The sequence below is a fragment of the Hyperolius riggenbachi genome, chromosome 9 (genome assembly GCF_040937935.1).
Source record: "Hyperolius riggenbachi isolate aHypRig1 chromosome 9, aHypRig1.pri, whole genome shotgun sequence".
NCBI lineage: Eukaryota > Metazoa > Chordata > Amphibia > Anura > Hyperoliidae > Hyperolius > Hyperolius riggenbachi.
Window position 1 is genome coordinate 284,306,268 of NC_090654.1, and position 15,077 is coordinate 284,321,344.

Here is a 15,077-nt window from a genome sequence, read left to right on the forward strand (position 1 = left end):
GACCGCTCAGCTGGTTAATGAACTAAAAACCAACATTACAGATCTATCTTTCTATCGATTTTAGCCCTTAAAGATGTAAAAAAAAATGTCATGCTTATCTAAGCAGAGGGAACACTCTTTCCATGAACAGTTTGCATTAGAAATGGATTAAAGTGAAATGGGGCTATAGGCAAGCAACGACTTTGGGTCCAACCTTGATGGCCACTTGTTTTGTTTTTTAAGCAAGACTTGTTGGGCATAACCCGAACCCCTAGACTCTCACCAGACCCCAGGCACCTGGCTAGGTTGCCTTGTGAATGATCCGGCTCTTTTCCGCAGCCATGCTCCCTTTCATGAACGAGACTATGGACACGAGAACACATTAGACAAAATCTTGCTGGATACGTTCAGAAGGTCAATGTTCGGTAACGGCGTCGTCAAGGAAGAGATGAGAAGCTTCTGGGCTATATAGAGGATCCCCACTTTCTAGGTAAGTATCTTACTTTTTTCCCTAAGCTCAGGTTCACTACTATATGGATTGTAATTTCAAGTTTTAATGGAATAGTGTATGACCTGTTGAACGAGGACGAGAAACCTGGACTAGTTTGCAGACCTGTCTCTTGCTGAGACTTCCAGTTTTTATATGAAAGGTAACAAGGCTCCAGAATTGTGTCCGTATTTCATGCAGTGCTGCTGCCTCAGGGTTTTAGGATCACTGCCCTCCAAAGCTGTCTTCTGGCCTTGTCCCTTGCATAAAGACACAGAGGGAGCACAAATAGTACCTAACGGAGTAAAAGAGTGTGTGTTGGGGGGGGGGGGGGGGGGGTATGAATTGAAGGAGAAGTAGTAGTAATAATGAAAGCAGCAGCAGTAGTTATTGAGGCGGTAGCCTTGCAAAGAATGATGGAGGGAGGTAGTAGTAGTACTAATTATGAAAGCAGGAGTAGTGATTTAGGAAGTGGCAGAGGATGGTGGAGAGAGCAGTAGTATTGATGGAGGAAATAGCAATAGCTGTAGTAATTGAACTGAAACTAAATCTAGACAAAACGGAATTTATGATCTTCCCACCCCGGCCATCCACGAACCTCCCAGATGTGCATGTCACTGTTAACCACACTACCATTCGCCCTACCTCTCAAGCCCGCTGTCTGGGTGTCACCCTGGACTCCGCACTCTCCTTCACTTCCCACATCCAAAACCTCACAAAGTCCTGCAACTTCCACCTTCGTAACATCTGTAAGATTCGCCCTTTCCTGACCTCTGCCACCACCAAACTCCTCATCCATGCCCTCATAATTTCCCGCCTTGACTACTGCAATGCCCTGCTGTCTGGTCTCCCTATGACCCGAACAGCCCCACTGCAGTCCATCATGAATGCGGCAGCCAGAATTATCCACTGCTCCCATCGCTCCACCACGGCAGATCCCCTCCTAGAATCCCTCCACTGGCTTCCTATCCAGTCCAGAATCAGATTCAAGATACTGTGTCTGACCTACAAATCTGTCCACAAAACCTGTCCAACCTACATTTCCGATCTTACTCAGAGGTACACACCTAGCCGCTCACTCCGCTCTTCCAATGAACTTCGCCTAACCGCCCCCCGCATCACCCAGTCCCATGCACGCCTCCAGGACTTCTCAAGAGCTGCTCCAACACTATGGAACTCCCTACCTCCACCCATTAGGGCAGCCCCCTCCAACATCTTCAAGAAAGCCCTCAAAACTCACCTTTTCACTCTGGCCTACTACCCCTCACAAGTGCTCTAAACCTAAAGCTGAACTCTGGTCCCCTACCATTCGTGTCCTTACCTCTCCCTCTAGATTGTAAGCCTTTGGGCAGGGTCCTCCTCCTTTTGTGTCCTACCTGATCTGGCACCTCCATTACTGTGAACCCATGCTATGCATCTGAGTGAACATAACTTGCCTAATCTCCATGCTTCATCCAGTGACTGACTAAGCATTACCTTGTACTCATACTGTGCTGTGTGATCTCCATGCTCCATCCAGTGACTAAGCATTACCCTGTACTCATACTGTGCTGTGTGATCACCATGCTCCATCCAGTGACTAAGCATTACCTTGTACTAATACTGTGCTGTGTGATCTGGTTTTCTTGTATTCCTGTATTGTCATATTGCTGTATGTCACCCTAAATATTGTCTGTAACCTAAATTAATGTCCAGCGCTGCGTAATATGTTGGCGCTTTATAAATACAATAAATAAATAATAAATAAAAATTGTAGTGACCGCTAATAGTAGTAGAAATAGCAGTAGTGATGGAGAGGGGCAGTAGTGATTGGAAGGAGTAGAAGTGACTGGAAGGGGCAGTAGAGATGGGAAGGAGCAGTAGTGATAGAGGTGGCAATAGTGATTGAAGTGGGGAAGTCGTGCTGGGGAGGGGCATTAACAATTTGAAAAGAGGAGCAGTAGTTATAGAGAGGAGCACTAGTGATGGAGAGGGGCAATAGTGATGGAGAGGGGCAATAGTGATGGAGAGGGGCAATAGTGATGGAGAGGGGCAGTAGTTAAGGAGAGGAGCAGTAGTGATGCAGAGGAGAAGTAGTGATGGAGAGGGGCAGTAGTGATGGAGAGGGGCAGTAGTGATGGGAGCAGTAGTGTTGGAGAGGAGAAGTAGTGATGGAGAGGGGCAGTAGTGATGGAGAAGGGGAAGTAAGGATAGGAAAGAGCAATAGTGAAGGAGAGGGCAGTAATTATTGGAGAAGATGAGCAGTAGTGATGGGAGGGGGGCAGTAGTGTTGGAGAGGAGAAGTAGTGATGGAGAGGGGCAGTAGTGATGGAGAGGGGCAGTAGTGATGGAGAAGGGGAAGTAAGGATAGGAAAGAGCAATAGTGAAGGAGAGGGCAGTAATGATTGGAGAAGATGAGCAGTAGTGATACAGAGGGGGCAGTAGTGATGGGAGGGGGGCAGTAGTGTTGGAGAGGAGAAGTAGTGATGGAGAGGGGCAGTAAGGATAGGAAGGAGCAATAGTGATGGAGAGGGCAATAGTGATGGAGAGGGCAGTAGTGATGGAGAGGAGCAGTAGTCATACAGAGGAGCCAGTAGTAATGGAGAGAGGCAATAGTGATGGAGAGGGGCAGTAGTGATGGGAGGGGGGCAGTAATGATTTGAGAAGAGGAGCAGTAGTGATGGAGAGGGGCAGTAGTGATGGGAGAGTGGCAGTAGTGATGGGAGAGTGGCAGTAGTGATGGGAGAGGGGACAGTAATGATGGGAGAGGGGCAGTAGTGATGGGAGAGAAGCAGTGGTGATGGAGAGGAGCAGGGCGAGAGGGACAGTAGTGATGGGAGAGGGGCAGGAGTGATGGAGAGGGGCAGTAGTTATGGGAGAGGGGGGCAATGGTGATGGGAGAGGGGCAGTGGTGATGGGAGAGGGGTAGGAGTGACTGGAGAGGGGCAGTGGTGATGGGAGAGGGGTAGGAGTGATTGGAGAGGGGCAGGAGTGCTGGAGAGGGGGTAGTAGTGATGTAGAGGGGCAGTAGTGATGGGAGGGGAGCAGTAGTGATGGGAGAGGGGTAGGAGTGATGGAGAGGGGCAGTAGTGATGGGAGAGGGGTAGGAGTGATGGATGGGGCAGGAGTGATTGGAGAGGGGCAGTAGTGCTGGAGAGGGGGTAGTAGTGATGGGAGAGCCAGTAGATGCGGATATGGAGGTAGCAGTGTATGGAGGTTATATTAGGTCAGTGAAGGAGGAAGAGTGACGGAGCAGTGAGAGGGCACCGGGGGTAATCTGCCCTCCCGGGGGACACCCCGCACCCCATCAGCTGTCCCCTCCCGCAGACTGGCCAGTGTGGCCACAACAACTCTCCCGGCACATCCCTCTCGCGAGCCCGAGTACAGGAGGGGGCGTGGTCGCAGCACACAGAGTGGGCGTGGTGGGAGTCCTGGGCGGGCGGGATCCGGCAGACGTCGGCACACGTGACCCGGCTCGGCCAATGGCAGCGGGAGCGGCCGGAGGTGAGGCGCTGCGGCAGCAGCCTGGGAAGAGTGAGGGAGACGGAGCTGCCAGAGAGGCGGGCGGGGGAGGGGTGAGCGTCACCGACTGCCGCCACAGCACCGGGAGCGCCGACATGCCGAACAAGACCAAGAAAGAGAAAGTAAGTCCGCCGGAGCGGGGGGAGAAGACTGTCCATGCAGGTTCCGGGGCTCCGGCCTATCCCGTCCCGCACAGCAACTTCCAGTGACATCAAACTACTCTCCAGAGTTACGCCCCAACTGCCCTGCCCCCCTTATCAGTGACACCCCAACTGCCCTGCCCCCCTCCTCACTGACACCCCAACTGCCCTGCCCCCCTCTTCACTGACACCCCAACTACCCTGCCCTCCTCCTCACTGACACCCCAACTGCCCTGCCCCCCTCCTCACTGACACCCCAACTGCCCTGCCCCCCTCCTCACTGACACCCCAACTGCCCTGCCCCCCTCCTCACTGACACCTTAACTGCCCTGCCCCCCTCCTCACTGACACCTTAACTGCCCTGCCCCCCTCCTCACTGACACCTTAACTGCCCTGCCCCCCTCCTCACTGACACCTTAACTGCCCTGCCCCCCTCCTCACTGACACCTTAACTGCCCTGCCCCCCTCCTCACTGACACCTTAACTGCCCTGCCCCCCTCCTCACTGACACCTTAACTGCCCTGCCCCCCTCCTCACTGACACCCCAACTGCCCTGCCTCACTGACACCCCAACTACCCTGCCTCACTGACACCCCAACTGCCCTGCCCCCCTCCTCACTGACACCCCAACTACCCTGCCCCCCTCCTCACTGACACCCCAACTACCCTGCCCTCCTCCTCACTGACACCCCAACTGCCCTGCCCCCCTCCTCACTGACACCCCAACTACCCTGCCCTCCTCCTCACTGACACCCCAACTGCCCTGCCCCCCTCCTCACTGACACCCCAACTGCCCTGCCCCCCTCCTCACTGACACCCCAACTGCCCTGCCCCCCTCCTCACTGACACCCCAACTGCCCTGCCCCCCTCCTCACTGACACCCCAACTGCCCTGCCCCCCTCCTCACTGACACCCCAACTGCCCTGCCCCCCTCCTCACTGACACCCCAACTGCCCTGCCCCCCTCCTCACTGACACCCCAACTGCCCTGCCCCCCTCCTCACTGACACCCCAACTGCCCTGCCCCCCTCCTCACTGACACCCCAACTGCCCTGCCCCCCTCCTCACTGACACCCCAACTGCCCTGCCCCCCTCCTCACTGACACCCCAACTGCCCTGCCCCCCTCCTCACTGACACCTCAACTACCCTGCCCCCCTCCTCACTGACACCTTAACTGCCCTGCCCCCCTCCTCACTGACACCTTAATTGCCCTGCCCCCCTCCTCACTGACACCCCAACTACCCTGCCCCCCTCCTCACTGACACCCCAACTACCCTGCCCCCCTCCTCACTAACACCTTAACTGCCCTGCCCCCCTCCTCACTGACACCTTAACTGCCCTGCCCCCCTCCTCACTGACACCTTAACTGCCCTGCCCCCCTCCTCACTGACACCTTAACTGCCCTGCCCCCCTCCTCACTGACACCTTAACTGCCCTGCCCCCCTCCTCACTGACACCTTAACTGCCCTGCCCCCCTCCTCACTGACACCTTAACTGCCCTGCCCCCCTCCTCACTGACACCTTAACTGCCCTGCCCCCCTCCTCACTGACACCTTAACTGCCCTGCCCCCCTCCTCACTGACACCCCAACTGCCCTGCCTCACTGACACCCCAACTACCCTGCCTCACTGACACCCCAACTGCCCTGCCCCCCTCCTCACTGACACCCCAACTACCCTGCCCCCCTCCTCACTGACACCCCAACTACCCTGCCCCCCTCCTCACTGACACCCCAACTGCCCTGCCCCCCTCCTCACTGACACCCCAACTACCCTGCCCTCCTCCTCACTGACACCCCAACTGCCCTGCCCCCCTCCTCACTGACACCCCAACTGCCCTGCCCCCCTCCTCACTGACACCCCAACTGCCCTGCCCCCCTCCTCACTGACACCCCAACTGCCCTGCCCCCCTCCTCACTGACACCCCAACTGCCCTGCCCCCCTCCTCACTGACACCCCAACTGCCCTGCCCCCCTCCTCACTGACACCCCAACTGCCCTGCCCCCCTCCTCACTGACACCCCAACTGCCCTGCCCCCCTCCTCACTGACACCCCAACTGCCCTGCCCCCCTCCTCACTGACACCCCAACTGCCCTGCCCCCCTCCTCACTGACACCTCAACTACCCTGCCCCCCTCCTCACTGACACCTTAACTGCCCTGCCCCCCTCCTCACTGACACCTTAATTGCCCTGCCCCCCTCCTCACTGACACCCCAACTACCCTGCCCCCCTCCTCACTGACACCCCAACTACCCTGCCCCCCTCCTCACTAACACCTTAACTGCCCTGCCCCCCTCCTCACTGACACCTTAACTGCCCTGCCCCCCTCCTCACTGACACCTTAACTGCCCTGCCCCCCTCCTCACTGACACCCCAACTGCCCTGCCCCCCTCCTCACTGACACCCTAACTGCCCTGCCCCCCTCCTCACTGACACCTTAACTGCCCTGCCCTCCTCACTGACACCCCAACTACCCTGCCCTCCTCACTGACACCCCAACTGCCCTGCCCCCCTCACTGACACCCCAACTACCCTGCCTCACTGACACCCCAACTACCCTGCCTCACTCCTCACTGACACCCCAACTGCCCTGCCCTCCTCACTGACACCCCAACTACCCTGCCCTCCTCACTGACACCCCAACTACCCTGCCCTCCTCACTGACGCCCCAACTGCCCTGCCCTCCTCCTCACTGACGCCCCAACTGCCCTGCCCTCCTCCTCACTGACGCCCCAACTGCCCTGCCCTCCTCCTCACTGACGCCCCAACTGCCCTGCCCTCCTCCTCACTGACGCCCCAACTGCCCTGCCCTCCTCCTCACTGACGCCCCAACTGCCCTGCCCTCCTCCTCACTGGCGCCCCAACTGCCCTGCCCTCCTCCTCACTGACGCCCCAACTGCCCTGCCCTCCTCCTCACTGGAGCCCCAACTGCCCTGCCCTCCTCCTCACTGACACTGCCCTCCTCACTGACACCCCAACTGCACCCCCCCCCCCCCCCCCCCATTTACCTGGTCTACTCCCCTTCACCTATGGATGTGAGACCACATTTTAAGGGAAACTGAAGTGAGAGGGATATGGAGGCTGCCATGTTTATTTCCTTTTAAATAATACCGGTTGCCTGGCAGTCCTGCTGATCTTTCGTGCATCAGTATTGTCTAAATCACACGCAACTGAAACAAGCATGCGGCTAATCTTGTCAGACTTCAGTCAGAAACACCTGATGTGCTGGCTGCTTATTCGGGGTTTACGGCTAAATGTATCAAAGACAGCCAGGCAACTGGTATTGTAACTGCCAGCCAGGCAACTGGTATGGTATTGGAAATAAACATGGCAGCCTCCATGTACCCCTCTCACTTCAAGTGTCTTTTAAGCAGAAATCTTGTCTAATATTGATGTGCTGCAGCAAGCTTTGTATTGGACAATCTAGTACATAGCTATGTAGAAGCAGGTTGTGTAAGGCTTCTGCCCGTGGTACATCCCACCATGGTCTACCAGCGATCTCAATCTTGCACTGAAAGACCTGGCCAATTTTCTATCACTAGTGGAGTCGTATTAATATTCAATGCAGACTTTTTTTGCGTCAGTTTATGTGAGTTTTCGCATGCATCTAGGGCAGGGGTCCCCAAACATTTTGGGTAGAGGGCCGGGTCAACGAACTTCAGACTGCTGGGGGGGCCGGAGTATACATAAAATGATGTAGAAGTCTTTGTGGGCCAGACATTGAAGCATTCCCAGGTGACAACCTGCAGTCCAATTGATGTGGAATTTGATTGGAAACCAGCGAATGACTGCTTTCTGGCTGCCAAGTGGATGGGTGGTGCCAGCACTGCTAATCTATATGCGGACCAACAATATTTAAAGATTTAGCTGACTGCATCTATAAGTAAAACATTTTGTGTGTGGGGGGCCAGTAAAAAAAGCCTCAGGTGGCCACATTCAGCCCGCGGGCCTTAGTTTGAGGACCACTGATCTAGGGTAATGGGCAATCATTACATGGGAAACACATGCGTGGTGCGAGCTGTTTTTTTTGTTTGTTGTTTTTTTTTTTTCCTAATGGACTACAAAAAACACATTTAGGGTCCATTCACATTAGGAGCTCTTTTCTTTTTCGCGTTTTTCAAAATCGCTCCCATTCACTTTCATTAAAATTGCGGTAAAAATCACAGCGCTTTCGCAATCGCATACGTGAAAATCGCAGCAATTTTTTTCCCGTGATTTTTAACACGATTTTAATCAGGGCTGTGGAGTCGGAGTCGTGGAGTCGGAGTCGTGGAGTCGGGCAATTTTGGGTGCCTGGAGTCGGAGTCGGGAAAAAATGCACCGACTCCGACTCCTAATGAATTTGTAACTGTAATTAAAATAGAAAATATGATAAAATGTTCTATTTCTCAGATAATAGTCATTAAAAATAATGTATATATACAGTAATAGCTGTGCTTAGTCCACAAAAATGAAATAAACCAGTCAAAATTAGTTACTTGTGCTGCTTCAATAAAGCAGTTCCCGTATTTTTAAGGTCAGATATACATATCTGATTGTGACTGTATATATGATGTGTACACAGGAATCTCTTATATATACTAAATAACATCTATGCTGTAAGAATAAAGCCTGATGTGTAGCTGTGTCACTAATAGAGATGGTCAACGAGATGGAAATAATTCTGCATTGATGCTGATTTATGCAAATGTATGCACTCCCTTTGCTGATGAAATCAAATAATGTGATATGTTATTAAAATTTGGTTTGGTGACTACAAATTAAAGGGTAACTGAAACGGATGAAAAGTAAAGTTTTATACATACCTGGGGCTTCCTCCAGCCCCCTTCAGGCTAATCAGTCCCTCGCTGTCCTGCACCACCCGGATCTTCTGCTATGAGTCCTGGTAATTCAGCCAGTCAGCGCTGTCCGGCCGCATGCCGCTCCCACAGCCAGGAACATTCTGCACCTGCGCAATAGTGCTGCACAGGTGTAGTATGCTCTTGGCGGCGGAGTGTGTGCATGCGCACTACGCCTGACTGGCTCAAGTACCTGGACTCATAGCAGAAGATCCAGGTGGTGGAGGAGGACATACAGGGACTGATTATCCTGAAGGCGGCTGGAGGAAGCCCCAGGTATGTATAAAACTTTAATTTCATCTGTCTCAGGTTTACTTTGTTACACAGTAGTACTATACTCTACATATGCACTCCCCACAGAGCTGCAGGGAATCCACTGAGAATGCTGTGCACATTGAACACAGAGGTGTTGTCTGTCACCCATAAACCTGGTTCAGATTGTGCATGAAGAATGTGTAATAGAGGAAGAATCTCTTCATTCCCCTGCAGAGTACCTGCACATCATGCTTACATGTACCCACACTTACATTGCCTAGGGCCTGATGGATGTTCTTTGTTCCGGTTTGTACCTTTTACAAGTACTCTTACCAAGGACTAGTTTTAGTCTAAAGGGAATAAATATAGTAGTCTACATATCCTTCTCACTTCAGTTGTCTTGTAAAATTCCTAAGCGTTGGCAGTTAAGAGACAAATTTCATGTTACATACTTTTAATCAACAAAATTGTAATATGCAAATTAGAGGAGTCGGAGTCGGAGGAATCCTAAACTGAGGAGTCGGAGTCGGTGGATTTTTGGACCGACTCCACAGCCCTGATTTTAATGACAGTGAATGGGAGCGTTTTTAAAAACCGCTAATCAAACGCAATAAGCTCAGAAAATCGCTTCTAGTGAAAACGGCCCTTAGGGCTAGTTGACACTATGAGCGCTTTTCGTTTTGTTTTTTTCAGCACTGGCAATTTTTTATTTATTTATTTATTTTTTAAGCACTTGTGCAATAAGTTACAATGTGAGTGTTCTCACATGAGCGATGAGTTTGTTTTCTTTCTGATCGCGAACGCGGCTCCCTGCACCATTTCATGAGCGTTTGCGCTTCAATGGAAGGTATAGGAAAATTACTAAGCACTTTGAAAAGTGAATTTGCGAGCGCTTTTACTCACAAAGTGCATTAGTTTTCAGTGCCAGAATTTCTGATCGTTTACAGGAAGAACAGCTCAAATCGCCTAACAAAAGCGCTTCTAAAAGTCACTAATTACTCAGAAAGCGCTGGGAAAAGCGCTTACAAAAGAGCTCAGCACTCACGATTGCGTTGGCGATTTATAATGTGAACAAGCGAAACTTCATTGCTTTCGGTACTTATGCAACTTTTTCCAATGTGATTTGGGGTCCTAATACTACTTTAAAGAGAATCTGTATTGTTAAAATCGCACAAAAGTAAACATACCAGTGCGTTAGGGGACATCTCCTATTACCCTCTGTCACAATTTCGCCGCTCCCCGCCGCATTAAAAGTGGTTAAAAACCGTTTTAAAAAGTTTGTTTATAAACAAACAAAATGGCCACCAAAACAGGAAGTAGGTTGATGTACAGCATGTCCACACATAGAAAATACATCCATACACAAGCAGGCTGTATACAGCCTTCCTTTTGTATCTCAAGAGATCATTTGTGTGTTTCTTTCCCCCATGCACTGAAGTTTCAGGCTGCTCTTTTCTTCCTGCAAACAGCTTTGCCCTTGTTTGTAATTCTTCAGTATGTGAAAGCCCAGCCAGCTCAGAGGACGATTTATCCAGCTTGTAAAAGATAAGAGAGAAGAGAGAAGCTGCACTAATCTAAATAATACACAGGCAGTGTGCATAGAGGGGCCTGGAAGGGGGAGTTCATAGCAGAACCACAACACTGAAGAACTTGGCAGCCTTCCAGACACAGGCCGACAAGTCTGACAGGGGAAAGATACATTGATTTATTACAGAGACTGTGATAGTATAAAGTGCTGCAGTAAGCCAGAACACATTAGAATAGCTTTTTGAACTTGTAGGATGATAAAAAACAGGATGCAATTTTTGTTACGGAGTCTCTTTAAAGTGTACCTGAGACGTATAAAAGAAGTTTTATACAAACCTGGGGCTTCCTGTATTCCCTGTCACGCTGATCTGTCCTTCGCCACTGTACTATGAAGCACACCTACATTTACCATTAGGAATTCACCTTCTGCGAATATACTGTGTACACTTTATGAAGTAGCAGTAGGGTATTGTACCGTGTTGGCCATCAGTAAAAGCAAACAGGATTTAAGTCCGAAGGCTGCAAAGCCGAAAGCTTGCTTATTCTTATTCTTTTCAGTTAGGCAATAAATGGTATCACACTTTATGAATAGTGTATGCGCTGTCACCTTGTCAGAGCACTCACTGTGCACACACAGGCCCATATGCAATCAACTTTTTCTCCTGAGTTATCTTTCTCCTAGGTGATATTTTTACAACTTGTCATAAAATGCTGTTTAAGTCACCAGCAAGCAAGAAAATAAAATTTGATAGTACTTTTTCACCAACTTTTGGGTACTTTTTTCGATTGTAAAAGGCTGAAAATTTAGTTTATAGAGAAGTTGAAAATTGATCTCCTAGGAGATAACTCAGGGGAAAAACTTAATTGCATATGGGCCAGAGTATTAAGGCTGGTTTCACACCAGCACGTTGCGTTAGAGAGGACGTTAAGGTCGCATAACGTGCCCCTAACGCAACGCCTGGTGATGTTGGAGCAGGACAAGCAGCTCTTGGTGCACCTGCTCTGTCGGAGGCACTGCGGAGACCACGTGAGCGGAGCTCTCCGCATCACGTGGTCCTGCCAGCCAATCAGCGGCCGCTCCAAGAAGAAAACACTGCAAGTGCAGTGAATATTAAGTAGCCATGTACCTGGCTACATAGCGGCCTCTCCCCGCCTCCTCTCCGCCCCCAAAATATAAAAACCCACCCGTACTGAGCATGTGCAAGAAGTCTGCATGCAGTACGTTATCTGGACGTGCTGCGTTACAATGTAACGCAACGTGGGCACTGTGAACAGCCCATTGATATTTAAGTAGATAAATACTTACATAAATATTGGCCAATGAGAGAGGAACAGAGGTGTGAGAGGAGAAAGAGGCTTCAGCCAATCAGGCTGCATTAGTTAAGTCTGAATGGACGTAGAGAAGCAAAAAAGGACAACCCAGCATGCCCTGCAACTTCCTGTTTGTGTCCAAATAAGAGTCAGGTAAACTGGGGAATGATTTATGAACAAGAAAAGTAATAGGGATTTTAACTTTTGGATTGCCTGGTTAGCATCCTTATTACTTATTTACCGGATAAAAATAAAGAATTTTTGATTTTATGCCTGACAGTTACAGCAATACCAGTTGCCTGGTTATCCTGCTGATCCTCTATGCCTCTTTAGCCATATACCCTGAACAAGCATGCAGCAGATCAGGTGTTTCTGACATTATTGGCAGATCTGATAAGATTAGCTGCTTGCTTGTTTCTGGTGTGATTCAGACACAATAATAATAATAATAATAATAATATAATATTATTATTATTATTAATAATCTGACCATTTGTATAGCGCTTTTCTCCTGTCGGACTCAAAGCGCTCAAGAGCTGCAGCCACTGGGACGCGCTCAGGAGGCCACCCTGCAGTGTTAGGGAGTCTTGCCTTGAACTCCTTACTGAATAGGTACTTGACCTAGCCAGGATTCGAACCCTGGTCTCCCATGTCAAAGGCGGTGCCCTTAACTAGTACACTGTCCAGCCACCACACTACTGCAGCCTAATAGACCAGCAGGGCTGCCAGGCAACTGGTATTATTTAAAAGGAAATAAATATGGCAGTCTCCATATCCCTCTTACTTCAGTTGTCCTTTAAAGGGCAATGGATGCTGCCTAGTTATTTCCTTTTAAAGCGAATCTGAAGCCATAATAAAAAAAAAAACAGATGCTTACCTGAGAGGGAAGGCTCTGGGTCCTATAGAGCCTTCCTGTTCCTCTCCTCATTCCCCCGAAGGCTCCTCCAATTTAAAGGGAACCTAAACTGAGAGGGATATGGATGTTTCCTTTTAAACAATACCAGTTGCCTGGCAGTCCTGCGGATCTCTTTGGCTGTAGTAGTGGCTGAATCACACACCTGATACAAGCATGCAGCTAATCCAGTCTGACTTCAGTCAGCGCACCTGATCTGCATGCTTGTTCAGGGGCTGTGGCTAAAAGTATTAGAGACACAGGATCAGCAGGAGAGTCAGGCAACTGGTATTAGTTTAACAGGAAAAATCCATATCCTTCTCAGTTTAGGTTCACTTTAAATCTCCCACCGCAGGAAGCTTTGGAAGTCTTTGGGAACACTTGGGCCAAGTGTTACCGAAGACCGGCGAATGCTTAAAGTGAACCAGAGACAAAGCACCCTCATGTATTTTACAATATATATCAGTGGGGACATTCGAGAAAACACCTACCCTGCTGTCTGTTTCATTTTTAACTGATCAGCTTGCTTCTCATCAGCCCTAATAAAATCCCCGACTGAGTATTCAGTCTGGCTTTGCTATAATGACTCAGCTATAATTCCTGAGCAGAGCCAGCAGGGGGCAGGCTTGGACTTGAAAAGACACCAGGGAACACAGACTGAGCTATAAATATTTTTGAGCAAAGCCAGACTGAATGCTCAGTCGGGGATTTTATCAGGGCTGATGAGAAGCAAGCTGAACAGTTAAAAATGAAACAGAGAGCAGGGTAGGTGTTTTCTCTAATGTCCCCATTGATATATATGGTAAAATACATGAGGGTGCTTTATCTCTGATTCACTTTAAGAGAGGTCACTTGTGCATGCGCAGTATAGAACCGCTCGAAGCCCGACCGCAGTGGAAGAGAGTAGTCTCAGACTGATCGGTCGGAGACTGCCAACTGGAGAGCAAGCGCAGGAACAACGAGAGGAGCAGGAAGGCTCATTAGGACCCAGAGCCTTCCCTCTCCTTAGGTAAGTATCATGCCAGAATGATCAGCAGGACAGCCATGCAACCGGCATTGTTTAAAAGGAAATAAACATGGCAACCTACATATCCCTTTCTCTTCAGGTTCCCTTTAAATCTTTCTCCCTATACATTTTGCTTTGGGCTCCCATTAGTGTGTAATTTCAGTGTTGTGTGCTGCTGTAGAACTCTACTCCATTGTTGTTTTCTAGCTGCTTCTTTGGCTGGGTGACACGACAGATTGTGGTGCTGCTGTTATTTTGTGGCGATGCTCACCACCAACATGCATCCACTGATGATTCCTGATCCTACTATGGTAGGGATTCTAATCCCTACCACAGTCATATGTCCATCATAGTCTAGGGCTGATGATGCATCTGTACAGCGTATTTCAGTGCTCTGTCGCCCAGCAGGTATCGGTAGATGATCCCTTGAGCAACAGAGACCCCAGGAAGATCCTCTGCTTTACTAGCTTACTTGACTTTGAACCCCCCCCTCCCCCCCCCCCCCCCCCCCCCATAAACTGATATGAGCCAGGTATGGATTGTAAACTTTAAAGAGGAGCTGTTAGGTATAAGGTCTCAGAGAAAAAAAACACATATATCAGTAGCTAAATATTGGCTGTACTTACATTACATAAGCATTTCACTGTCCACGTTTGTACTTCACAGAATTTTTATATAGTATTTGCAGAGACTGATGCTCCTGACAGCTCATGGCAGGTTCCATGTTTGTCTGTCTCCTATGAAGCCAAATGTGTCGTCATGTCCTCCCTGCTTCCTGATGAGTCCACTCACAAAAAAGATCCTAATGGACAACACTACTGTGCAGTGAATATTAATTAGCCATGTGGCTAGGAACAATAGCGGACTCATGCAGTATACTCTGCCCTGTGATTTTTCAGTGCTGTGAGCTGGGCTGCATTAGAAGCTGCTGTAATATGAGCCTGTAACTTCTCACTAGCAGCCGAGGGGAGGACCCAAGGTGGGGAGAAACAGCCCCAGAATGCTTTGCAGTATGTTATGTGGCCTCTCGTCCTTTTAAGAGCTTGGGAATAACATCCTTGCTGTTCAGCACACATCAAAATTAAGAGAGATTTTTTTAACTTCAGTATTGCCCTTTTGGCTTCCTTCTAAACTGTTTAACA

General features: G+C 49.8%; 1 protein-coding gene across 1 annotated transcript in view; it reads left to right on the forward strand.

Moving 5' to 3' along the window:
• Positions 1–3,931: 3,931 nt before the first annotated feature.
• PPP2R5C (protein phosphatase 2 regulatory subunit B'gamma) overlaps positions 3,932–15,077 on the forward strand; it is a 224,364-nt gene continuing 213,218 nt past the window's right edge. Inside the window, exon 1 of the mRNA XM_068254708.1 lies at positions 3,932–4,089. Coding sequence (XP_068110809.1) covers positions 4,063–4,089 — 27 coding nt within the window. The 5' untranslated portion in view covers positions 3,932–4,062. The remainder of the gene's footprint in view (positions 4,090–15,077) is intronic.